At 49.9% G+C, this 23,152-nt stretch overlaps 2 protein-coding genes across 7 annotated transcripts in view; both read left to right on the top strand.

Annotated features, from left to right (window-relative positions):
- Rab11fip5 (RAB11 family interacting protein 5) overlaps window positions 1–12,025 on the top strand; it is a gene marked incomplete at its 5' end in the record, with an annotated part of 40,740 nt that extends 28,715 nt beyond the window's left edge. Inside the window, 3 exons of the mRNA XM_010609603.1 lie at window positions 4,130–6,076; window positions 9,363–9,552; window positions 9,767–12,025. Coding sequence (XP_010607905.1) covers window positions 4,130–6,076; window positions 9,363–9,552; window positions 9,767–9,970 — 2,341 coding nt within the window. The remainder of the gene's footprint in view (window positions 1–4,129; window positions 6,077–9,362; window positions 9,553–9,766) is intronic.
- A 1,453-nt stretch (window positions 12,026–13,478) lies between these two features.
- Window positions 13,479–23,152, top strand: part of Sfxn5 (sideroflexin 5) — a 111,781-nt gene continuing 102,107 nt past the window's right edge. For 2 of the 6 annotated variants that reach the window (XM_010609605.3, XM_019205327.2), the window contains exon 1: window positions 13,485–13,639. In XM_010609605.3, coding sequence (XP_010607907.1) covers window positions 13,541–13,639 — 99 coding nt within the window. In that variant the 5' untranslated portion in view covers window positions 13,485–13,540. Of the gene's footprint in view, window positions 13,640–23,152 lie in introns of all 6 variants that reach the window. The other 4 variants (XM_033764769.1, XM_033764768.1, XM_010609606.3 and 1 more) reach the window with 4 other exon arrangements.

Below are 23,152 nucleotides of genomic sequence, written 5' to 3'. Positions count from 1 at the left end.
GCTTGCTGGTAGAGCTGAGCCTTCTGTCCTATTCACACTTGGATCCCGAGCCTTATCTTCTGCAGGCTGGAGGGGATCCTTGGGATCCCTGCACTCCCTGGGCCCATTTTTATGGGTAGCTGAGGGTAGCTCTCCATGTATCCAGGGAGGTGGGAGATCCCTGCTCTTTGGGTGAAGTGCTGGCTCAGAGAAATGAAACTGGGCAGTGAACTGTAGCAGCAGAACTTTGGCCCTTTATGCCTTATAGGGAGGGAAAGGCAGGCCTGGTAGAAAAAATTGCCCCTGACCTTGCTTAGGGCTTTTGAGGACAAATGAGATGTGGGAGAGCTCATGCATCATGCTCTCTCAGAACTGGAGTGAACTAATGTAGCTGCAGGATCTCCAGCTGGGATAAGGGGAGCCTGTCCATGTGCCTAAGGGTTTGGGGTGTCTGCCCTGGGGCTCCCATTGTGGAGTGCTGGTGTTCCTCGGTAGCAAGGGCAGCATCGCCCTCTAGTGCTCTCTTGTGGTATGATGCCCCACAGAGGGGCCGGGAGCAGAATGTGTTGCTATTGGAGAATGCAGTGGCTGGTAGAGCAGGGCTTAGAAGATGGGTCTTCTTGTACCTTTGAAAATAGCTTGTCTGCTAGTTTGGGCTGTTATACTAAGCCCCCATCTGTGTATGGGGGAGGGTGATTTGGACAACTTTGTGTGGGCCAGGGATTCATCCTTGCTAGCAGCCCTCCTGTGAGCCACATGCATGGAGGGGTGGTACTGGCTGCTTAGCATGCTTAAAGACAGGCAAGGCCCTGTGTGATAAACCTGCCAATGCAAGAGTGGATTGTTTTTGTGTCTGCCCATCCCCTCTTCCCACATTAACCATAGAATGGTGCACAGGGGGAGATCAAAATTGTGAATAAAAAAATTTTTAAATTGGGGATAAATCCAGTATGACAAAGAGGCAAGTGGATCATTGCTATATCCTTTAGCATCTCTTCATGTCCCCAGTTTCACTAGCCCTTACTCCAGTGTGCTAAACAGTGAGTCCCAGTGGGCCAGGATGTGCTATGGTGCGGAGAGTGCAGTGTCTCAGGCTGTATTCTGAGTTGTATAAATGAGTAACTGTAATGTGTGCTCAGTCACAGTCAGAGTTTATGTGGCTTTTTCCCATTTGTGCTTGTTTTTCTGGCATGATTACTATATTAACAATATTCTTGTATGGAAGATAAATGATATGGTTTCCCTATAGCTCACAAGGTCCCCCACTTACTGGTTTCTGGATATAGGAGAGATGGTTGCTGGGAGGCCATTGTCCAAGAAGGGATGGCCGAGGGCAATTTGGCCCTTTGAGGGACTGACTGGTGGACAACATGTGCAGGGCAACTTAGCATCTCTGGAACTAAATCATGGAACAAGGCCACAGAGATCATCTGAGACCAAGGAAGCAGCAGCTGTTACTGAAACCTGCCCAGCCACTCAGAGGTGGCCCTGAACATGAGGTTTAAGGGGGGAGGTTATCTGAATAAGTAATTCACATTAACTGGCATGTTTAACTAGTTGTCCTGAGATTCCTGTAGGCCCTGAAGTTTTATTATCCCATGTCAATAGATAGGGTCATTTGGACTTCTGATTTCAGTGTCCAGTATTTAGTCCTAAAAAGAAAAGTCAGCAAATGTTATGCCCTCACGGTTTGAAAGTGGGAGGCTGTGGGTTCCAGGACACAGAGGTGTTTACTATAATCTCTCTTCCTGGAGCACAGCCTACAGAGAGGACCACACAAGGGATTGTGCCTTGGACCTGTGCCAGTTGGACTGGTAGAAGGAGATGGTGTACAGTGAGAACCTTCTTGATGTGGTGATCATGTGAAGCGGGAGATAATGGGTGAAGGGGCCATGATACAGGAGACCAGGATGACAAGATGCGGTCATGCACTGCTGACTCTGGGGCACCTCCTGGGTCTGGTTCCTGGGCCCGTCCTCCAGGGAGAGCTCTTCGCTGATTCCATACCAACGGGTTTGTGTGTGTCTCTGGGGAGCCATGGAGGGGAGGGAGGCTGACACATGTAGACTGAGCTCCCAGTCTACTTCTGGGGCTCCTCTCCCTGCATCTGTGACTGCCAGCAGATTGCTGAGACCACAGGGTGAGTGGGGACCAGGATAGGCTGTGGGGATGTGGAGCTGAGCTTGCTGCTCTTTTTCATTGATGGGGCTCTCTTCCTTCAGTGTCCCGGGCTTCTCATCATGAAGGGGGCTGAGAGAGAGGTAATTCAGAGTATCCCAGACCTGATCCTGGTGGCCAGAGCCCTGCTGCAGGCTTGGGGCTGGGGCTGGTATGGAAGCTTTGCTTAGGTGTAGGCTGAGGGTAGGGTCTTGACATGCATGGTGTGGTGCTTACTTCTCACTCTTCTTGGTTCCCGGGCAGACCTTCATGCCTTGGCCCTTGGGCCTGCCTAAAATGATGAAGGGACATTTTCTGGGGTTGGGTGTCTGGGTCCATTGTTTTTCCTCTGTCCATACAAGCTGGGTAATGCTGTGAGCCCAGGGTGCAGGGTGGGAGTGCATGGAAATTTTACTTCCTCTTTCCATCATCACTATCAAGGTAGTAGGAATGAGACTGAAAATCTCCTGGTAGATAGGGAGTTATTTTAAGGAAAAAAATAGGGTCACAAGAATCTCTGGAAGCTGGATTTTTATGAGAAATCCATGGGTTTTTTGGACCTGGTGATGTCCTGCCTGTGAGGCTGACTTCCCCCATCCCTACACCTTTGCCTGGGGTTGAACTGGATGAATTCCTTCCTGTCACCTGCAAGTTCCTTGTTCAGGCCTTCCCTTTCTAGACCCTGAGTTCCTGGAAGAATCTGGCAAACTCCAGACAGCTTTGCCTCTTTTCCAGGAGAACTCCAACTCACTTTATTTATTTGTGGGCTGACTACTGAAGTCTGGCTTCCGAATCAGGGCTCAACATTGTATTTCCTGTGGAAGAAGCTGATTGAGTGAAGAAGAGAAATAGGGAGGAGTTTCCTTTGGGTATTTCCACCTGGGGAGGCAGAGGTCAAGGAATGGGGTATTAGGAGCTTGGAGAGGGGGGTTGGGAGACTGGCCGTGAGGGAAGAGGCTATTGGATAGCAGGCAGTGAGACTGAGGTCTGGGTTTGACAGGCTTAGTTAACCACAGGCCACTTGTTATACTGCTAAAAATTGGGATGTTTGGCCCACTTTTCTCCACTATTTCTCTAGCCCTGTGTCCTCAAGAGCAAAGGGTCTAGGTTCCGTATATCCCTGAGATCTGTGGAGTCCTGTGGACAGGGCTCAGATGCAGAGGTCCTCTTCTTGAGAGGACTGTAGGGAGTACCTGAAGTTGGTCTTTAGTGTAGACTCACTGCTGTGGAATGGATTTCCTCAGAGGACTTGCCCTGTTCTTGCCCCGAGGGGAGCTGGGATTTGGGGGAAGACCTCAAAGGTTGCTGATGACGTGCAAAGTTGCCGTGGCTGCCACGTTCTCAGACTTTGTCTCCCAAGGGTGGCCCATGAGGGAGGTGGGGGACACCACCTGCTGCGCTGTGTGGATGCCCAACCATAGGCACCCTCAACAGGTATCCTGTCCTCCTCAAACAAATGATTGATGCCTTGTCATGCCTGATGACAGCCCTTCCTTACCTCTTCATTCTGCAAAATATCAGTAGGACCCGGTCTGTTTCAGGAGCCTGAATTCCACGTGCCTTGATTAGTTTTCATAGTGTCAGCTTTGCTTAGCAAATCTAGGCTTGGTCTTGCTCTTGTCTCTTGCTCTTTTACAAGCCATCTGGTATTTGCTTTGCTTGCTTTCAGTCCTAAAAGGGATGTCAGGTGGTTTTGGATTGCTTATTAAGCATAAATCCAAAGTCAAGTAGACTCATTTGGTTTAGGTTTGAATCCTTCCTGTAAAATGGGATTACTACTGTGTGAGGTTGATGTGAGGATTAAATTAGCTCTGCTTAGGGTCTTCCCTCTGACTCCTGGTCCAAGTAGCTTATGTGGTGTTACAGCACCTCATCCTGAGGTGGGGATAGGAGGGGCAGAGGGGGACAGGTGGGACAGGGGTATAGTACTCAGCAGGGCAGTTAATGGTCTCAGCATTAACCAGGAGGCTCACGGTTTTGTCTCCCTCCACAGCCTGGACGTGTCTCCTCAGGTAGAATCTGACCCAGCTGCTGCTCCTCACCACCTCCCCTGCTCCCCTTGGGCCCAACCTACTCCTGTTCCCACTGCTGCTCCCATGCTAAGCACTAACCTTTTTGCAGCTGCCTCCCCTGCTGCTGCCACTGCTGCTGCTGCCACCACCACCACCACCACCACCATCCCCGAAGCCACCCTGTCTGGATTCTTGGGTGTCACCAACCCATTCCTCACCTCCTTGCAGAGCAACCCTTTCTTTGAGGAGCTCGTAGCCAACATAGCACTAAACTCTCCTTCACCTGCTCCCTTTCTCCCCAGTGCCTCGAAGGCCAGCCCCGCCCCCCTGGCCTCCCCTGGGAGAGCCTTGCCTGAGTGGGACGACACCTTCAACGTCTTTGCTGCTGATAGGCTACATCCAGAGGCCAGGAGCAAGATCCTGGCCCCAGCAGAAGTGGGGCTGGAGGCAGCTGGGCTGCAAGACTCAGGCCCAGGGGCCGTGGCAGTGAAGGCAACTGAGCCCCAAGGAGACCCTGGGGGAGGAAGCGGTGGGAGCAGCATGTGGTCAGAGCCCAGGACTCCTCTGGACTTAGGACTGGACCAGCAGAACACGAGTGCATCTGACCTGAGGCCCCTTGGGTCGGCAGGGACTGCCCTGCCCCCTGAGCTGCATTTGCAAGCACGAGACAGGGAGCCACTGGCCCCAGAGGGTGGAGCTGGGCAGAGTCCAGCAGATAGCGGGAAGTCTCTGTTCAGCTCCCCAGAATTGATCAGTGCTTGGGAGCAGCTGCCTGGTTTGGATGACACCCCTGAGGGCCAGGACACAGAGGCCCCCCAAAGAGAAAGCCAGCTTTTGCACGCGCTCAGTACAGCTGATGATTCCTGGCCTTGGGATGTGGTCACCATTTCTCCTGCAGCTGAGATGGCCTCACCAGTCCTGCGGGAAGACTCTGATGAGCTGCCTGCTCCTCAGGCACTACCAGAATCACCTCAAACTGTGAAACCTGAACGGAGCGAGGGCATTTCCCCAGTGGAGCTGGAGCTTAAACATGAGTTGGGGTCGGACGAGGGGCTGCAGTCCAGCACACCGCCTCCCAAGCCACCACGCCTCTTCATGCTCTCAAACTCTCAGGTGGAGGAAGAGGAAGATATAGTTGCAGAGAGGCTGAGTAACCAGGGATCGCAGACAGAAGATGCCACCACAAGTGCTCTATTTGTTGGTCCTCGGGAAGCCAAGGAAGAGAACGAGAAACCTGAGTCTGAGGAGTCGGACAGCCGATCTTCTGGGACCTTGCTGGGTGAGCCAGGCCTAGAGGAGCTGGTAGATGATGCCAGCCCCACTGAATCCAGGGCCTGCCTGACTGTGCCCACCAGCTTCCCTGAGGGGCCTGTGCCCATACTCTGTAACTCAGCAAGTTCAGCTCTTCCAAATCAGCAGAGCTGGGGGGCTCCAGAGAGAGGTCTGGAGGCCCAGAGCCAGGAGCCGTTAGAAGAGGCCCTTGCTCTATCAGACACCCTTCAGCAGGCTGATCTGTGGGCCTTGGAGGAGGATGCCTTGAGCCCCTTTTCTCAGGGGAGTCAAGATCCCCCTAGCCTTCCATCCACATCTCCGCCAGGGTCCAGGGAATCTTCCATCCACTCTGGTCCAGAAGAGCTACCCACGCCCCCAGAGCCTACCTTTCCACCACCCCCTCTCCCGCCCTGGGCCAGCCACCGCCATGGAGGCCCTGGCTCTCCATGCTCTCCCCTTTCTGGAGCCTGGCCCCTGACCTCTTCCTCCCCACCTCCAGGGGAGCCAGACTCACTCCCTGGCTCCTTTGAGCCCTCCCCTGCTGAAGGCTCCCCTGTCTCACTCGGGGAAGACCACGCTGCAGCCACCCCAGCCTCCCTGCTTGTGCTTCTGCCCTTGGAGACACGACCAGCTGAAGAGCCACAGCCCATTACCAGGTGAGCTTCCACCCTGAGAACCTTCTCCAGGAGAAAGGGGGAGGAGGGGCACAGCAGCATGATGGGCAGAGATATTCACATTCCAGCCTTATTCTTGCCAAGGGCAGGTGAGGGTCTCCACCCTGAGGAAATGGTGGAGGCTTTGAAGCCATGAGCGGTCTGTGGTGGTACCAGCTCTGAAGCTGCCTCTAGCATGAGACCTTAGCAGGGTGGCCTATAAGACAGGAGCTTGGGGACTAACACTGACAAGGAGCAGGGGCGAGGAACAAAGTGCGGGAGAGCTGATGTGCACTGGCAGAGGAGGAGTAGGCTGGCATTGGAGCCCAGAGCAGGTTGTTGTCCAGCAGGCTGGAGATCGGAGAGCTAGAGGACCAGGGCTTAGTCAGGAAGCATGCTGGAAGTACCTTCAAATGACAGAAAGAAAAGCAAAATGCTTTGCTTATATGTAACCCTCAGAAAAAAGGCTTTCCAACGACAGTGGGCGCTTTACTGGCCACCGTCATTGTTTTGTGTGTTTCCGGGGTGGTTGCCTATGTGACTGGTCACAGTGGCACTGAGCTGTGGGAAGAGTGATAAGGCCAAGACCAGATGGCTGGTGAGGGGAGATCAGAGTAGAGGTGTGGAGACTTGGGATTGATGTGTGGTGGGTGTGACTCACCTGGGGTGGCAGAATCCAGAGGGACATTCATGCTCGGGGCGGCCTGAGTGGAGAAGGGGGTGAGCAGTGTGCATGGTTTGTAAAGCAGATGGGGCTCCAGCACAGGCCTTCTGTGAGACCTCAGCCTGCTCAGATACTTCCTGGTTCAGTTAACCGGAGCTCATTAAGCATCTGCTCTGTGCTAGTCCAGTGGAGAAGGCTGAGGTCTTGGGAAGGAGGAGCCTTGGGGGCTAGGGCTGATACTTGAGAAATAGCAGGGGTGAGTTTGGGATCTCCACCCTTCTCCCCCAAGGGCAGGTGGGTGCTCTGTTCCCCCACAGTGAGGAAAATTTAGGGAGGGTCAGCTGCTTCCTTGCTCCCTGATGACAGCATCCTCAGCTGGTTCTGCTGGCTTCCAGAACAATTTCTAATTATACTCAACACTTTTTGGAAGTTGTTTTCAGAGTTGGCTTTATGTCTTTTTAGTGTATACCTTATATCATGAAGTGATTGAGCAAAATACAACTCTGTCTCAGATAGGAGCTGCAGGGTCCAGGGTCCTTCAGATAGAGGGGCAGTCAAACTGTGAACCTGGGCCTCCTGGCTGCTTATTGAGGGAGCTTTGGGACAGTGCTGGTTGGTCATGGTTGGTAATGCTGGTTTCCACACTGCATTAGGTGGCCTTACACTGTGCCTAGTGCATATTCATAGGTGGCATTAAGGACTGATACCCATGCGTCTTTTTCCTACTCCACACTATCCCTCAGCACTTGGCCACTTTTTGGACTCTGTGAGCCTAGATCCACAGCCCTTTCTTCAGTGAGGTGCTTCTCTGGGTTAGGGTGAGCAGAGGCCTCTGTCTTCCCCACTGAACTGGCACAGAGCAGATGCTCTGTGAACTCTGGTAACTGACCCAGCAAGTGCCAGAGCCCTGTGCTGGAGCCTGACCTGCTTCCCAAACCCTGCACTGTGCTTGTCAGCTGCCACTCTGCCTTCGGTGGAGTTCAGGGCCCAGGATTAAGCATTTTGCTTCCTACTCCTGAGTGGCTTAAACCTGCTGTAGAGTGAGTGTATATTTATGAGTGGTACCACAGGGCAAGTTAGCTGATTGGAGAGCCTGATGCCTACAGGTTATTTATTGTTATCATAGGTGTACTGTACTGGGGACCTCAGGAATCCCAGTGTGGAGGAATCAAGAAGGCTGCCTGCAATAGGAGGCTTGCACAGCTTTGAAACAGGTATAGAAACTAGGCCGATAGGAGAAAAGGGCCTACTCCAGGCAGAGAATAGCTTTTTAAGTGCCAGAAGTTAAGAAACAGTACTGCTTCCTATGGCTGGGGGAGTAGTAGGCCATAAGGAAAGGGCAGGCCCAGGATATGTTAGATTGGATTTTCTACCTCCATCAAAGCCACTAAAGACTTTTTAAGCATTGATTTTTTTTTTTTGAGACAGTCTCACTATATAGTTCAGGCCAACCTTGGACTCACTATGTAGCCCAGCCTTGCCTTAAACTCTTAGCAATCCTCCTGCCTCAGCCTCCCATGTGCTGGGATCACAGGCCTGCATCACCATCCCTGGCCTAAGGTCAGATCTTGATGCTGCAGCACAGTGGGTGTTCGTGACTGGTGGTAGGCAGGACTGTGATGGATGGTGGAGCTGAGTAGAGGATGTGGCTGAAGGCAGGTGTAGCTAGCACTGGCTTGGAGAAGAGGGAATGTTTTGAGAGAAGGTAGGAAGGTAGCAGGGCCTGATTGATTGTTATGGCAGAGGCTGAAGGAGTCAGGGACCCTGGGAATCTCTGTGCTAGAAGCACAGGAAAGGGCATGTATGAAGGGATCCCATATGGGGAGCAAGCAGCCAGCCTGCAGTGTCTGCACAGATCTAGAGCCTGGGGGAAGGCCTGGGCTGGTGGCTGGGTAAAGAGGAGGGAAGAGAAGCTGAGAGTGTTAGCATTTAGGACCAAGAGGACGCTGTCAGAGGCTAGAACACCAGGTGGAGGAGGAGAGCAGCCCAAAGGAGGGAAAGGGGTGAGTGTGGACTCCTCTGAGAGGTCATAGAGGAGACAACTGAGTCAGAATTTCAGCAAGTTCACATGTATTGGGCTGGTGGAGCCAGACTTCTGTTCTAAAGGAGGAGGATGAAGGTGAGGGTTAGTACAAATACAGGGTCAAAGAGAATTTAGTAGGCAGGCACAGGCCTGCCTAAGTATGCATGGGAAGCAACAAGTAGAGACAAGTAGCTGAACATTTGTCCCAGTTTGCCTAGGTCTTTCCTGATTTTAGCACTGTCTTGGGAATCCCTATAGTCCTAGGGAAACGGGTGGTGGTGCTGATTGGTTATCCCTCCAGAAATAAAGTTTAATTAGAAAAAGTATAGAAGAGGCAAGAGAGAAGATGGCTGGAGGGAGCCATCCCTGGCAGACTGGGTCCAGGTACAGAAGTGTGTAGGGTGGTCTGCTGTATCTGTCAAAGGGCTGGCCCCTCAGGTATCTGTCAAAGAGGGCGTGAAGTGGGAAAAAGTACATGGTGAGAGAAGGATTGAGGCATGCACGGTGCAGCTATCCAGCAATCCTAGAAGCACCATAGAAAAGGCAGCTCCACATTTATACCGTCTTCTCTCCCCATAATCCATCTCCTTCTGTCTTCGCAGTCCCCACCCTGTGAAGCCCCTCAGTGCAACCCCTGTGGAAGGCAGCCCTGACAGGAAGCAGCCCCGCTCCAGTCTGAGCACAGCCCTGAGCAGTGGGCTGGAGAAGCTCAAGACAGTCACCTCTGGCAGCATTCAGCCCGTGGCCCTGGCACCCCAGCTTGGCCAGACTGTGGACACCAAGAGTCTGAAGGTGAGGTCCAGTAGAGTGCTAGGGCATCTGACAGAAAGTCTAGGAGTTGTGGAGCAGGGAGCAGGCTGGGCTCCCCCATGTCAGGCCTGAGGCCAGTTAGACTGCCTGTGACATCAGAGACAGGTAGCTCCAGGCCCCGTGGTGGGGGAACTGGGGTGCTGGTGGGCAGGCCGGGCCTGGCCATCCTACTCACTGCCATTCCATCTGGCCCCAGGACTCTGCTATGCCAGACCAGTCGGCCAAGTACTACCACTTGACACATGATGAGCTCATCAGCCTGCTCCTGCAGCGTGAACGTGAGCTGAGCCAGCGGGATGAGCATGTACAGGAGCTAGAGAGCTACATTGACCGGCTGCTGGTGCGGATCATGGAGACCTCACCCACACTGCTGCAGATCCCTCCTGGTCCCCCCAAGTAGCCACCCCACCACCCACCCCCATCCCTGAAGGGTTGGTGAGGACTTGCTGCACAGACAAGGCCTGCCTGCCTACCTGTCCTCCTTTCCACTGAGCACACTCCCCTGGGCAGGGTACAGCCTGTCCTTGTGGTCACTCCCTGCCCCCCTGCTTTTGCCTCTCTGAAGTGGTCCCCGGGTCTCTCACTGGAGGCATCAAGTTCCATGTACAACTTGTGTGTCTGTGGGGACCCTAGGTCTTTCCCACCTGCCTCTTTTCCTGTCCCTTAGCTTTGGGGGCTCTGGGGAATTGGAACACAGAAGTTAGTCCTCAAGACAAGCAGGAGTTGGCTACAGTTTGGTGTGTCTGAGAGAAGCTATTGCACAGATTTATTACTCTCCAAGGTTGGTCTGCCATTCCTTCCCATGGCAATCCCTCATCCTCTTCAGATTCCTGGAGGGAATCTGGTATTACTTGGACTGGGACAGGGACCAATCTGACCATTTGTCCAAGTTATTGGCAACCCCGGTGCCTACTCTTCAGCCTTGTGTTCTTCCCCTGAGAGCAGGGGCCTATGTGGTCCAGTCTAGTTTTCACCATGTCCGGAGTCTGTTTCTGCCTTGAGCTATTGCAGAGTGAGTGCAACGTAGAAGGAGGTGGTGATGTGTGTTGTCCAGGCTGCTCCCTGACCCTCTTCAGACCTTCCCACTGGGTGTCACTGGTGAGTGTGAAGGTAGGGCTGGGTCAGGAGAGAGCTCCTCCTTGCTCTTCTGGTTCCTACTCATCTCTAATGTATGGGCCCCACCAGGTCAGGGCTTTAGGCTGCTTATGTTTTTGGGATCAAGCCTCCATGTCTGTTCTTGTTTCCTGTCCAGATGCCAAAACTCTGTGCTCCTGCAGCGTTTGAACTTTGGGAAATCAATTAAAATGTGCCTTTTGTGGGTGAGGTCAAGAGCCTCTGGATGTAGATCTCTCCCCGGCGTGGCATCCCCCTCCCTCCTGTTGAGCACACAGGTATCCCTGTCAGGGTCCTAGGAAGGGAGTGGAGGTCGAACAGCCATGCTGTGTGTTCTTCCCCTCCTGAGAGTATCTCAGCTAAGGGCCAAGCTGCTGCTACTAATCTTCCTGCTGTCTTCCCCTCTTCTTCAACCCCATTTGGATGATTCTAGGATAAAAAGCTCTGGTGAGCTATAGGTCTGGGGCCACCCTGCTCACTAGCCTGGCCTCAGGACTCAGCCATGCTGGAGCAGTTGGCTGTTCTGGAAGTGGGAGGCCTCGCTATGCCTTAGGAGACTCCTGTACTCCTTTGCTACTCTCCCACCCATCCACTAACCTGCTGTATCAGCCCATCCCATCTGCCTTTCCTGGTTTGGCTACAGTGCACTTTGAAATGAAGCATCTGTCCTTTGGCCTAGCCCCTGGTTTGCTTGTGGAAAATATGGCAGGTTTCCCCACAACATCTGCAGGGATCTTTTGATAGCTTGGGCACCCTGTATTAGCAAAAGATGGGGAGTGAGAGCATGCCAAAGGATACTTTTAGCCCAGTGAAGGGGAAGAGCTCCTCTGGCTTTTTCTCCCATGGGCTTGCTCAGAAGGCCTTAGAGTGCATTCTGTTGGTTTTGGCAGTCCTCTGCCATGCCAGGATGGAGTGGAGGGGCCCTGTACGTGGGGGAAAGCCTCTGCAGATTTGCCTACCTTAAAGTCACTCACCAGAGCTGGGAAATGTATCCATAGGTGCCCAGATCTTCAGTCACATTTTTGAAGGGTTGTTGAAGATGGGAGAGATGACTTTTTTGAGGGGGTGGGGGCTATTCCCCTACTAGATGCTCTGGGTTCTTTGGTTCCAGCCCCAGCCCTGGATAGGCATATCTTCAGAAGAGGTTTGGAATTAAATGCAGCCAAGGGTTGTTTGATATTTCTGCTTCTAACCACAAGCTACAGGGGTGGGGGGTAGGGGGGCAGGTAGCAGGCACTGTTCTGCTTTGCTGTTTGTCTCCCAAGGTGTACCTCCTGTTTATAAAGAGCTTGTTCTTCATGTTTTGAGCACTTTATGAAGAATAAAAAGTTCACATACTCCAGGTGATCATTGCTTTCCTGTTTTGAAATAAGTGGTTGAAAGAGGCTGCCTGTGGGGTTCCTAGAGGACACTTTCCAGTCCCATTGTCACGGGCAGAGGCACAGTGATGTGCAGTGGTCTGGACTCTCCCAGAGTTTTTCCACTCCCAGGTTGCCTAGGTTTGTTGGTAATTGGCATTTTTATTGGGTGCTATGGGGGAATACAGAGGGCAAAGACTTGAGTCTTTAAAAAAAAACTTGATTCTTATTCTCAAGCTAATAGTCTAGTAGAGAGAAAAGATACAAATCCAACATACAAACCATTCTTCATGGCTAGCTAGAATTTCTCCAGCTTTAGGAAAATTCTGTTTCTGAGGCCTTAACCATTAGTGGATGAGGAACTTGGACTGCTACTCATGCAGTGTCCAGAAAGAGATGGGCAGATGCAGGCCAACCCTGCACCTCACCATTAGTCAAAGGAGACCTAAAGGGGTTCCCTAGAGTTGAGACCAAATAATTCTATCTTCATGAATGAAACCTGCAGCACAAGTGCCCCCCCCCCCGTCTGGCTCATTGCTCTCTGGGGATTTTTCAGTAGCTCAGTTCTGCAAGAGCAAGTGTTTATTATCTGCTGGGCTCGGTTGTACCTGTAGTACTCCCACATTTGAAGTACATGTAGCTGGTACGCAACACAAACACTATTAAACCCTATTCCCCACCCTCCAGGAATTAGGCCTGAGGAGGCCTTGATGGCCAAAGGAATGAAGGCTGTGAGGGCTCTTAATTCCTGATTGTTTAACTCCAACACATTCAGCTGCCTGTAGTAGGAGCCCTTCTATGCCTGACCCTGAAAACCCACCTGAATCAAAAAGTCACAGCCCCAGCCTGTAAGGTCTACAGTAGTGAAGTATTTAAACCTGTAAAGTTAAAAATACAAGTGCTGCAAATCTTGTAGTGGATTTTGTGGAAGTGAAAATGTTAGGAAAAGCAGTATTTAGGCTGAGGCCAGAAAGAGCCAGCATTAGGAGAAAAGTTCTGAGTAGTGGGTTGGGCAGCACAAGTCCTGGGCGTGAGGGCAGGCTGGCGGCTGTGAAGAAACTGCAGGAAAATTTCACAGAGCAACTCCTTGCGAAAGCCTTCCGAATTAATCCTACTCTGCCTGGGGTCCTTGTCCATCTGACCCGGGTCGTTGACTGCCGCTCCAGGTACCCTTTGACAGCACCCTAAACTTTTGTGGGCGGGAGAGTAGCGAGCGGTCACCTCATGGCCCCTGCTGGGACTTTAGGACTGGGCATAACCACTATTCCTGGCATGCAGACGGTGCAACACGGGTGACGGGAACAGAGATCGAGTCTGCATGAGTGCAACTTCCTGCAGTCTAGGATTGTCGGGTGCCAAGAAGAGAAAAACCACACTTCCCACAAACCTTCGCGTGCCCTGCTCGCTGCGGTTGCTCCCGGCCAATCAGGAGAAGCAGCGGTGGCGGGGGCCGAGGAGGGACATTTTAAAAGGGACGGAGATTGCGGGCGTCAGTGGCCATGGCGGATACAGCGACAACAGCATCGGCGGCGGCTAGTGCAGCTAACGCTGCGACCGATGCGCCTCCTTTTCAGCTGGGCAAACCTCGCTTCCAGCAGGTGAGGATTGAGCTGGGGCCTACGGGCTCACGGGTGGCACAGGGAGGTCAAGCAAACTCCCCTTCACAGACCCCTTCAGCCGTAGGACTCCCTACCCGCGGCCACCGGAGCCTGCCGCTAGTGCAGCGGGGATAGCGGCCACAACCACCTTTTCCATTGGTCAGTGGGGCGGGTGAGTAGTCCCACCTTGGCACCCTATTGGTGGATGACGCTGTCACTTCCTGACTGACGGCGCCCTCTAGACGTTCCGCCCGAGGCGCTCTGTGATTGGCTGCTGCTGGCAGCAGCCAGAGTTCTGCCGCCTGGGTCTAATCCGGTTTTGAAGGGTCTTCCCGGCTCGTGCAGCGGATCCCTCTGGACCCAAAGTTCGAGTACAGCCCTTTATGAGAAGTTGGCTTGCCCAGGATGCCTTCTAACCCTACCCCCCGCGCCCAGTAGGACTGAAATTCCTCCCGAGCTGCTGGTTGAGCGCACTGGGCAGCATCTGCACCCTAAGGTCTCGCTCCCATTCCTCAACCCCAAGCGGGGTCCATGATGCGCCCCAGGATGGGACCGTGTGCTGCCGGGTGCGGCGCCGGGCGTCTCCTTTCTCGGGCTGAGAATTCGCTGACGCAGCGGAGCGGGCCGGCAGGTACCCTGCCGGAATGGAGATAAGACGTGTGAGGGGAGAGGCGGTTGGGGGGTGTAGAGGAAGCGCTGAGTCATTCCCTGGGGTCGCCGCCCTTGAGACCGCCCTGGCCTCTTGCAGCGTTCTCCGTGGAGGGTCTCCAACACCCGGGCCTGACGCGGCGGAGCACTCGAGCACTGTGCTCTTCGGGCCACTGGGACTGCGGTCCTTTCCCTCCCTGACCCCACCCACTAATTTGGCCCTGGGCGGGAGCCAGGTATCAAAACCGCAGTCCTGACCCGGCGGCCCAGCCTGGGAGCCACAGGGAGACAGAGCCTGAGAAGGGCAGTTCCCAAGCCATAGACTCGGGACCCCGCTGCTCCAGCGCAGAGGAAACCCACTTAATTAGGAAAAGGGTAAAGAAATGGCTAAAGTGAACTGAGGCTTGCCGGGGGTAGGTGACAGCGGAGGCAGCAGAAAGAACTTTGTGGGACGAAAGGAAATGGTACAAAGGTCGGTGCGGTGGCTTTTTTCCCCTCTGGTGGTGGGAAGAGGACTAGATACAACCTGAGGTTCTCTGACAATTATGGAGGCTGCAAAGTCTTCTGAGAAAAAGTCTCCAGGGCTTTTAAAGGAGACTTGATTCCTTTTAAAAACAGATCATCTCTGCATACAAGTTGTGAGGGAGACTGACATCTTTCTGCTGCGGTGAGACTTCCGGAGTGCTCCTGCCTGGTCTTGAGTGACCCTTCATTGCCTGTCCCTGCCCGTCCCCCCGCCCCCATTCATCCTGCAGTCAGGCTGGTATCCTCTGGGAAACATTTGTTCCCTTCTATGGTGCTTTTAGTTCCTGGTCTGATCTGAGCACACTGCTGATTCTCTCTTGATGCCTCTGGCCACCCTTAGTGGTAGCCTAGCGTTTCCTTTCAGTCATCCCTGTGCTCCTTTAACTTGATGGTTCCTTGATCTCCTCAAACCCCATTGTAGGCCTTTTGAGAGAAGGCGGCTGATCTTGCCCTTCCTTGTCTCTCTCTTACCTTGAGATGAAGTTAGATTTGCAATAACATGTGAAGTAAAGACTTCTGGTTTTTGCTTTTTTCCTCCCATTGGTGCCTGTTACCTGTGTGTGGCACTGGGGACAGACTAAATCACCCAATAGACATTTATTGAACCTCTTAGTAGCTTTAAGGCCAGGGTCTTTGATGTGATCACTGCTGGAGCCATAAATGTGCTTTTGAGGCTAGTGGGTTCCTGCAGCCATCACTGGTACCTTGATTTGGAAATAAAGCATGCATGTCTTACTGAAGTTCCCCTGGCCAACCTATTAGCCTGCATGAGGCTAGTGCATGAGCCTGTGCGATTTATCCATGTTAAGGAACTTCTCTCATCTTCAAACCTGCTCCTCTCAATTGCTCCCTGCCTCTACAAGCAGCTCAGCACCTATATACTGTTCATAAACCTGGGATTAGCTCATGTACTTCCCTTTCTGTCTCCCCCCTTTAAATACAACCAGAGATCATGATTTCACCTCTCAAACAGTTCTCAGATACACCCATTTGCAGGGCTGGACTCTTAAACCAGCCCCAGGCCCCTCCCCCACCACTTCCTGGGTCACTGGAAGATTGGACAGGTCTGTCTGCTTCCACTCAGGCCCTCTTCCAATCCCTCCCTCTTCTATATGGCATTGTCCCAACAGTGCAGGTCTCATCAGGTGACTCCCCACCTTCTACACACAAACACACACACTCTTAAAATACCCAGCACTGGCTTCCTTTGCCTCTGAGATAAAGACTTCTTCCCTGAAGGGGCCCACAGGTTGTATGGCCCACCCTGTTGACTTCCCCCTGAATTCACCACCCATCCACCTCAAAACCACCTTCCCCCAATACTAGCTGCTTTTTGGTCTTTGGACGTGCTATGTCCTTGGGCTATCTGCTGGATCATCACTTTTCCTCACCCTCAACTGTTATCCCACTCTTCTTCATTTCTAATGTGTCATAAGTTGATTTTCTGACTGCTCCCCTATTGCAAAGCACCTCAGTGTGTGCCATAGGCTCCATGAAATCAGGGGCTGGACCTGCCTTGACTCCTTGCTGACTCAGCCTAGAGGCTGATACTTCACAGGGGGCTTGATAAAGCTTTCTGAAGAAATTAATGTGCTTCAAACACTTCAGTGGGTTCTGTGGACATACAAGTTGTGATAGGCCAAGTTTTATTCAGATTTAAACTGACATACAAGTTGTGATAGGCCAAGTTTTATTCAGGTTTTTCCTGAGAAATCTGTAAAATTGTAACCAAGTGAGAACATGTTTGACAGTGCAAGATTCTTTAGCCCTAAGTCCCCAGAGTGGGGGTCTCTAAAGAGGTGAATCTAAAGATAACAGTCTGCTGTGTATGTCTCCTCAGCCATCATGATCTAGGTCCTGCTTTCGATGTTATACAGTAGGTGTCCAGTGAATGTTTACAGTGCCCGGTGTGGCCTGACAGAAGCCTGCTTAGTGTGGCTCATAACGTGTTGCCCATACTCAGAGCCCACATTGGGAAAGCACTCTGATTCTGTCTCTCTCACATCTATAGGACATGTATTTTCCAAGCAGTGGTTATGAACTGATGTAGGACTTATAATCAAAAGCTTTCCTTACTCCCTGGAGTCACTCTAGAACCCATCTTCTTTTACCTCCTCAAGAGCCTCCCGGTACAGGAGAATAGGAAGAAGCATACTGAGTAGGATCAGAGGGTAGGAGATGGTGATGCTTTGGTCTATGACCATTTTTCTCTTAGTGGGATGATGATAAGCTAGACAGAGTGGTGCCAGCCTGTAATCCCATCTATGTGAGAGGCTGAGGCAGGAGGGTTGAAAGTTTGAAGGCAGCCTGGGCAATTTATTGAGATCCTGTCTGAAAAAAAAATTATGATGATGTTCAATTTATAGGTAAGGAAAGTAGCACACAGATTAAGTAGCTTCCTGGGTGGTCTAGCTCCAGCATCTCTATTTGTTTATTAGTTTATTGTCAACTTTTGTTTTGTTTTGTTTTGTTTTGTTTTTTGAGACAGGGTCTCACTATGTAGTTGAGACTGACCTGGAACTCACTATGTAGCCAGGCTGGTCTCACACTCACAGCGATCCTCCTGACTCAGCCTCCCTGAGTGCTGGGATTACAGGCATGCACCACCATGCCTGGCTATTGTCAACTTTTTTTCTGGAGGTTTCCCAACATATAAAAATAGGGCTGGGGATTTAGCTCAGTGGTTCCAGTGCCTGCTCCACAAGCACAAGGACCTGAGTTCGATCCCTGGTACCCCCCGCAAAAAATCTTACCAACATATCAAAATAAAGATAATCATCATCAAACCCCCATGTACCCATTTCTTGGCTTCAGCAATCACTAACTTAGAGCTAGCCTTGTTTCATTCATATAGTATTTTAAATGATTCATTCCCAACCAATACATTATTTTGAATAAACAAAATTATTTTGAAGCAGAAGCAAAATCCCATTATTACCTACTAGTAATATCTCTAAAGATCTTTTTGCTTAGTTTTTAAAGTGAACTTTGCTTGGACTGCTTTTAGATTTATGGAAATTAAAAAAGATAACAAAGAATTCTTACATAACCCTCATACAGGGTCCCCTAGCACTGTCTCATATTACTGTGGCTACTTTGTCAAAACTAAGGAACATTGGTACATTCCTACTAACGACATTCCAAAGTTTTATGGTAATGTCTCCCGTGTGTTCCGGGGGCCCTTCCGGAACCACATACTGTATTTAGTCCTTCTCTCTTGGTCTCTTCTGGTATGTGGCAGTTTCTCAGACTTTACTTGTTTTTAATGAGCAAGATAGTATTGGGAAGTACCGGTAGGGTATTTTGTAGAATATCCCTTAATTTGGATTTGCTGAATATCTTTCTCATAGATAGACTGGGTTTATGGGTCTTGAAGGAAGAATATCATAGAGGTGACATGTCCTTGACATCACATCATATCAGAAGGTTTTAGAAATTAATTTTAACATAACTGCAATACCCTTTACACACCTAAAATGATTATTTTTTATTTATTTGTGGCACTGCAGGTTGAGCCCAAGACCTTCACACTGAGCTACATCCCCAGTCCTTTTTATTTTTGTTTTGAGACAGACTCTCACTAAGTCACTAAATTGCTTAGGCTGGGCTCACATTTAGGATTCTTCTGCCTCATAGTACTGGGATTACGATCATGTGCCGCCATGCCTGCCTGGCTTGATTATTTCTTGATATTGTCTAATAAACAATCAATATAGATTTCCCTGATTGTCACCTACATTTTTTTGAGACAAAGTCTGATTGTGTAATTCAGGCTTGCCTTAAACTCTGCATAACCCAGGCTGGCTATGAACTGGTTATATTTGTTTATTTTTCGGTATTGAAGATTGAACCTTCACACTGAGCTCCTTTCTCAATGGGTCATACTAAATTGCCCAAGCTGGGGTCAAATTTACTCTCCTGCTTCAGCCCCTTAGAGGAGAGCTGATAATTAGGAGCAACAGAAGAGATTTATGAGCCAGATGTAATGTGTGGAACTCATGGAAGCCTGATTCAAACACACCAGTAATAAAAAAATTAGGTGACAGTGCCAGGCGAGGTGGCACATACTTGTGATCGTAGCACTCAGGAGGCTGAAGCAGGAGGATTAAGAGTTCAAAGCTGGGATTAGTAGTGTGTACCACCATACCTGGTACTATGGCTTGTGTCTAGACATTCCTCCAGAGCCTCATGTGGTCGGTCATAGGTGGGGCTTTTTCAGAGGTGGCTGCATCTAGAGTGTGTGATGCTGGGATTGATTCATGGTGCAATGCTAGGGTCAAGGGTGTGAGTGCTACCTTCCCTAAGTAGCCTGGATAAGGTGTAAGGGATGGAAAGAGCTGCAGTTTTACCTTTTTGCTTTGCTGATTTCTACCCTGGCATGAACTATTTTTATTCTACGGTGCATATCTGCCATGCCACCCTGCCTTGGAGCCAGCTGATTAGACAGAAACCTCTATAAACCCTTTCTTCTTTACCTTTGGATGTTGGATATTTTGTTTCAACAATGAGAAAAGTGACTAAGATACCCAGTGTAGCCTTGAACACTTACTTAATCCTCCTGCTTTAGCCTCCTGAATGCTGGGATCACAGGGGTGTGTGTGCCATCACTCCTGGCACGGTCACCTAATTTTTTAAAAACTGGTATGTTTAAATTAGTTTATTTTAATGAGTCCCATGCATTACATTTGGCTTGTAAACCTCTTGTCTCTCCTTATCAACAGCTTTCCTCTTTTTTCCCTCAGATTTGTTGATGACACTGGATTGTCCTGTAGAACACCCCCCATCCTGACTGTTGTTGATGGCATTTCTATGGAATTGCTTGATACGTTCTTCTGCCCCATTTTTCTAAAATCCATGCTTTTTAACACTGCCAAATGTGACCTCGTGGAGGGGAAGACAGCTCAGATCCAGGGACCTCTGGGACTTGCCTTATCCCCTTCTGCTTCTCCTTTTCTGCTTGTTTCCTCCCCTGTACTGTGAGAGATGTGTTCACTTGCCCAGACTCAAAGAATGGACATAGAGGCAGGAAGAGCAGTGAAACTGAGACTTTCATTTTTCATTCTTGCAAGAATGGGGTGCCAGCCCCAAACCAGATTGACACACCCTCAGAGTGATTACAGAAAGAGTATAGATCTTAATGTGCCCTTCCCTTCTCTCATTCGCTGAGTACTGGGGTTACAGTGTGTTTGATCTCTGCCTAATCCTCTTTACTCTGCTCCCTCTATAAACCATTTGTGGGTTTTTCTTTTGTTTTGTATTTTTTGGTTTTTTCAGACAGGGTCTCACTATGTAGTTGAGACTGACATGGAACTCACTATGTAGTCCAGGCTGGCTTCGAACCCACAGTGATCCTCCTGCCTCAGCCTCCCAAGTGCTGGGATTATAGGCATGTGCCACCACTCCCGGCTCATTTGTGGGTTTCTAATAGCAAAAGATTAAACTACAGGGAGTAACTTATTAATTGCCAGTGCTTTTCCAGAGTTTGCAAAGTGAATTCCATACTTAATTGATTATTTAGCCTTGTCCTTTTATTTAGAGACTTTCTCAGATCCACAATCTCAGCCACATTCTTAGGCTAAAAAAAACTTTTCCTGAAAATAGATCATTTTAAATTTTTGTTTCTTAACAGGACTAGCTTTTTTTCTCCCAGGCCCAGACCCTGATTTGGCAAGTTGGGGTCCCAGGATAGAGAGTGAACATAGAAATACATCCTGTGTTGTTCTTATGTTTGTAACTTCCTTGTTTGTTCAGAAATTTTACTTCCCTATCAGGACAACTAGAGTAAGAGTGTGCTGGGGTTCCAAGTGGACCAAGGCTGATTTGGGCAGAGCAGGAAGTTGCACAGGGCTCTTTCTGGGGCCTAGAAGTTTCTGGGAAGGAAAACAGTCTTCATATCAAAGTCCAGAAATGTTTATGGGCTGAGAGTCAGGAGGCAGTGTGGGGCAATTTCTCATATAGGTTGCCTGAAATAAACTTCTGAAATCACAGTGCATTGTAAGAGGGTTTTTTTTTCTTTTTTCTTTCTTTTTTTTAGTGCTGAGGATGGAACCCAAGGTCTTGCATGTGCTAGAAAAATGCTGTACCACTGAGCTACACCCCAAGTCTTAGTTTTGTCTTTGAATCAATTTTGCTTTTCTGTTTATGCTGGGGGGGTGGGGGCAACACCTTCCAGAATCAATTTGGCAAGCTTTAAAACAGACCCTGAGTCATGGAGCTCACCCCAGACCAACAGAACCAGAATCTCTGGAGTGTTGGCCTGGCTGTGAAGTGGCAGGTGATGGCCAGATTGAGGACGCCTGGGCTGCTCCAGCCTCTCTACCTTGGGCTATAGGCTCAGTGAATATTTTATCTCCAATAGTCCTGAAGCACTGTAATTCAGTCTAGGGAAGCGAGACTGTTCTCAGGCTGCTGCCTTCCTTCTGCCCAGAAGACCTGTCCCTTCCCTGCAGGCCTGCCTCCAGGGAAAGGACATCGGGGACAGGGGAGGCAGCCTGCTGCAGGGCCCCTGCAGAGGATTAGCTGACTCACCTTTCTTGTGCAGGGAAAAGGAAGGTATCATTTAGCTGACTCACTTTTCTGGTAAAGAAAAAGGGGAGGAAATTATCCACTGTGTGATTGAATAAAGATGGGACTGAATTTTAGAGGGAAAAGGGAAGGACTATACATTTTAAAGTATTGTGAAAATAAAAATGAAAGTCCTTGCTTGTCCTTCATCTTTCAGGGAGGACAGACACAGATAAAGCCATTGTTTGCAGAAAGAGTATTCTCAAAAATTGTGTTTCTTTTTTTGTTTGTTTTTGTTGTTGTACCAGGGGTTGAACTCAGGACCTTGCCTGGTGCTGCTGAGCTAACCCCCCCACCCTTTTGAGACAAGATCTCATTATTTAACTCAGGCTGGTGACCTTGAACCTTGAACTTGGGCAGCAGTTCTCCTGCCTCAGCCTCTAAATTACCAGGATTATAGCACCACCATACCCAGCAAAGGGCTGACTTTTCTGAGTAAGCATCATTGGGAGATTTCATTCTTTAAAAATCATGGATTACCAGGAACTTTGCTGTTTAAATCATGTCAGTAGGAATGAAGCCTGTAATGGACAGCTAAGTCACTTTGCCTCACAGGCAACCCCGGTGGTTAGCTTTAATCAAATAAAGAGTTTCTGGAACCAACATCCTACACCACTAATCTTTTTTTTTTTAGACAGGGTTTCACTATATAGTTCAGACTGGCCTCCAACTTGTGGTACTCTTCCTGCCTCAGCCTCCCAATCAGAGGCATGTACCACCACACCCCACGCTCATACACATCTTAACTTTGTAGTTTTCACAAGGCTCTGAGTTTTATTAGGCCAGACCTAGCTTGACCCTTTCCACACACATGGTCTTGCTTTGTTGAAAGTGTTGATACACTGCCACATTTCAATTTTATCCCCCCTTTTCAGGCATCAATTACTGACTCGGTCTTTTCCTTTATATGTTGAGGCACCTCAGCTCCTGCCCTATCATTCCCTTGCTGTGTGGACTTTCTTGTAATAATTCAGTAAACCATATTGTGTTAGGCCACAGGTTAGTCCTCAGGATCTTGAGGGTGGCTGGGCTAGGATCCTATGTGTTTATTTAGCATTCCAGTTCAGAACCTCTTTCATGCATCTCAGACCTTTATTTCCAAGGGTTTATTGAAAAGTTACATGTATCTCAAATGTACATGTCCAGGACAAAATTTTTGTCTTCCTCTTCACTATAAGAGTATGCTTCTTGCTTTCCTTCTCCTGGTTAATAAGCAATAGTGCCTGGTTAGAAATCTAGGCATCATCCAGGATTTATGTTCTTCCTCTTTCCCCCAATGTCAGTGAACCTTGCTACCTCACCCCACCCCGCCCAGTGCTGGACACACAGTAGGCCACGGCGGCTAGTGGAACAGAGTGAATGAAGGCAGCCCAGGTATCTGGTACAGTTTCTGCTGTCCACCTTCATGTCTTCTAAGTCTTGCTTATCACCATTTCTTCGGGGTAACTCAGCCCCCTCCTACTTTCAGCTCCTCTGCCACTGTGACTCCCACAAGGAAGAAATCCTGGTGTTCCTTAGTGTTACTTGTGATGCCTCATTTGAGCACTGATCACATTGTTTTGTGACTATTTGTTTACTTTTTTTTTTTGTTTGTGGTTACTTATCTCTCCTGATGGCTCTGAGGTCCTGGAAGGCTTTTTCATTGTGATGTTCAGAGCCTTCCTTGCTTAGTAAGAGTTTGTAGCTGTCTGTGGAGCAAATGCTGCCCACACTCCTCCAGTAGCCGTAGTGGAAAGTAATTCAAGAGGGCTGGAAGAGTTGGAACTGGATCAAGCC

Source organism: Fukomys damarensis, unplaced genomic scaffold (assembly GCF_012274545.1).
Source record: "Fukomys damarensis isolate Sample0158 unplaced genomic scaffold, DMR_v1.0_HiC HiC_scaffold_2, whole genome shotgun sequence".
Lineage (NCBI taxonomy): Eukaryota > Metazoa > Chordata > Mammalia > Rodentia > Bathyergidae > Fukomys > Fukomys damarensis.
This window is presented reverse-complemented; position numbering and strand designations above follow the sequence as displayed.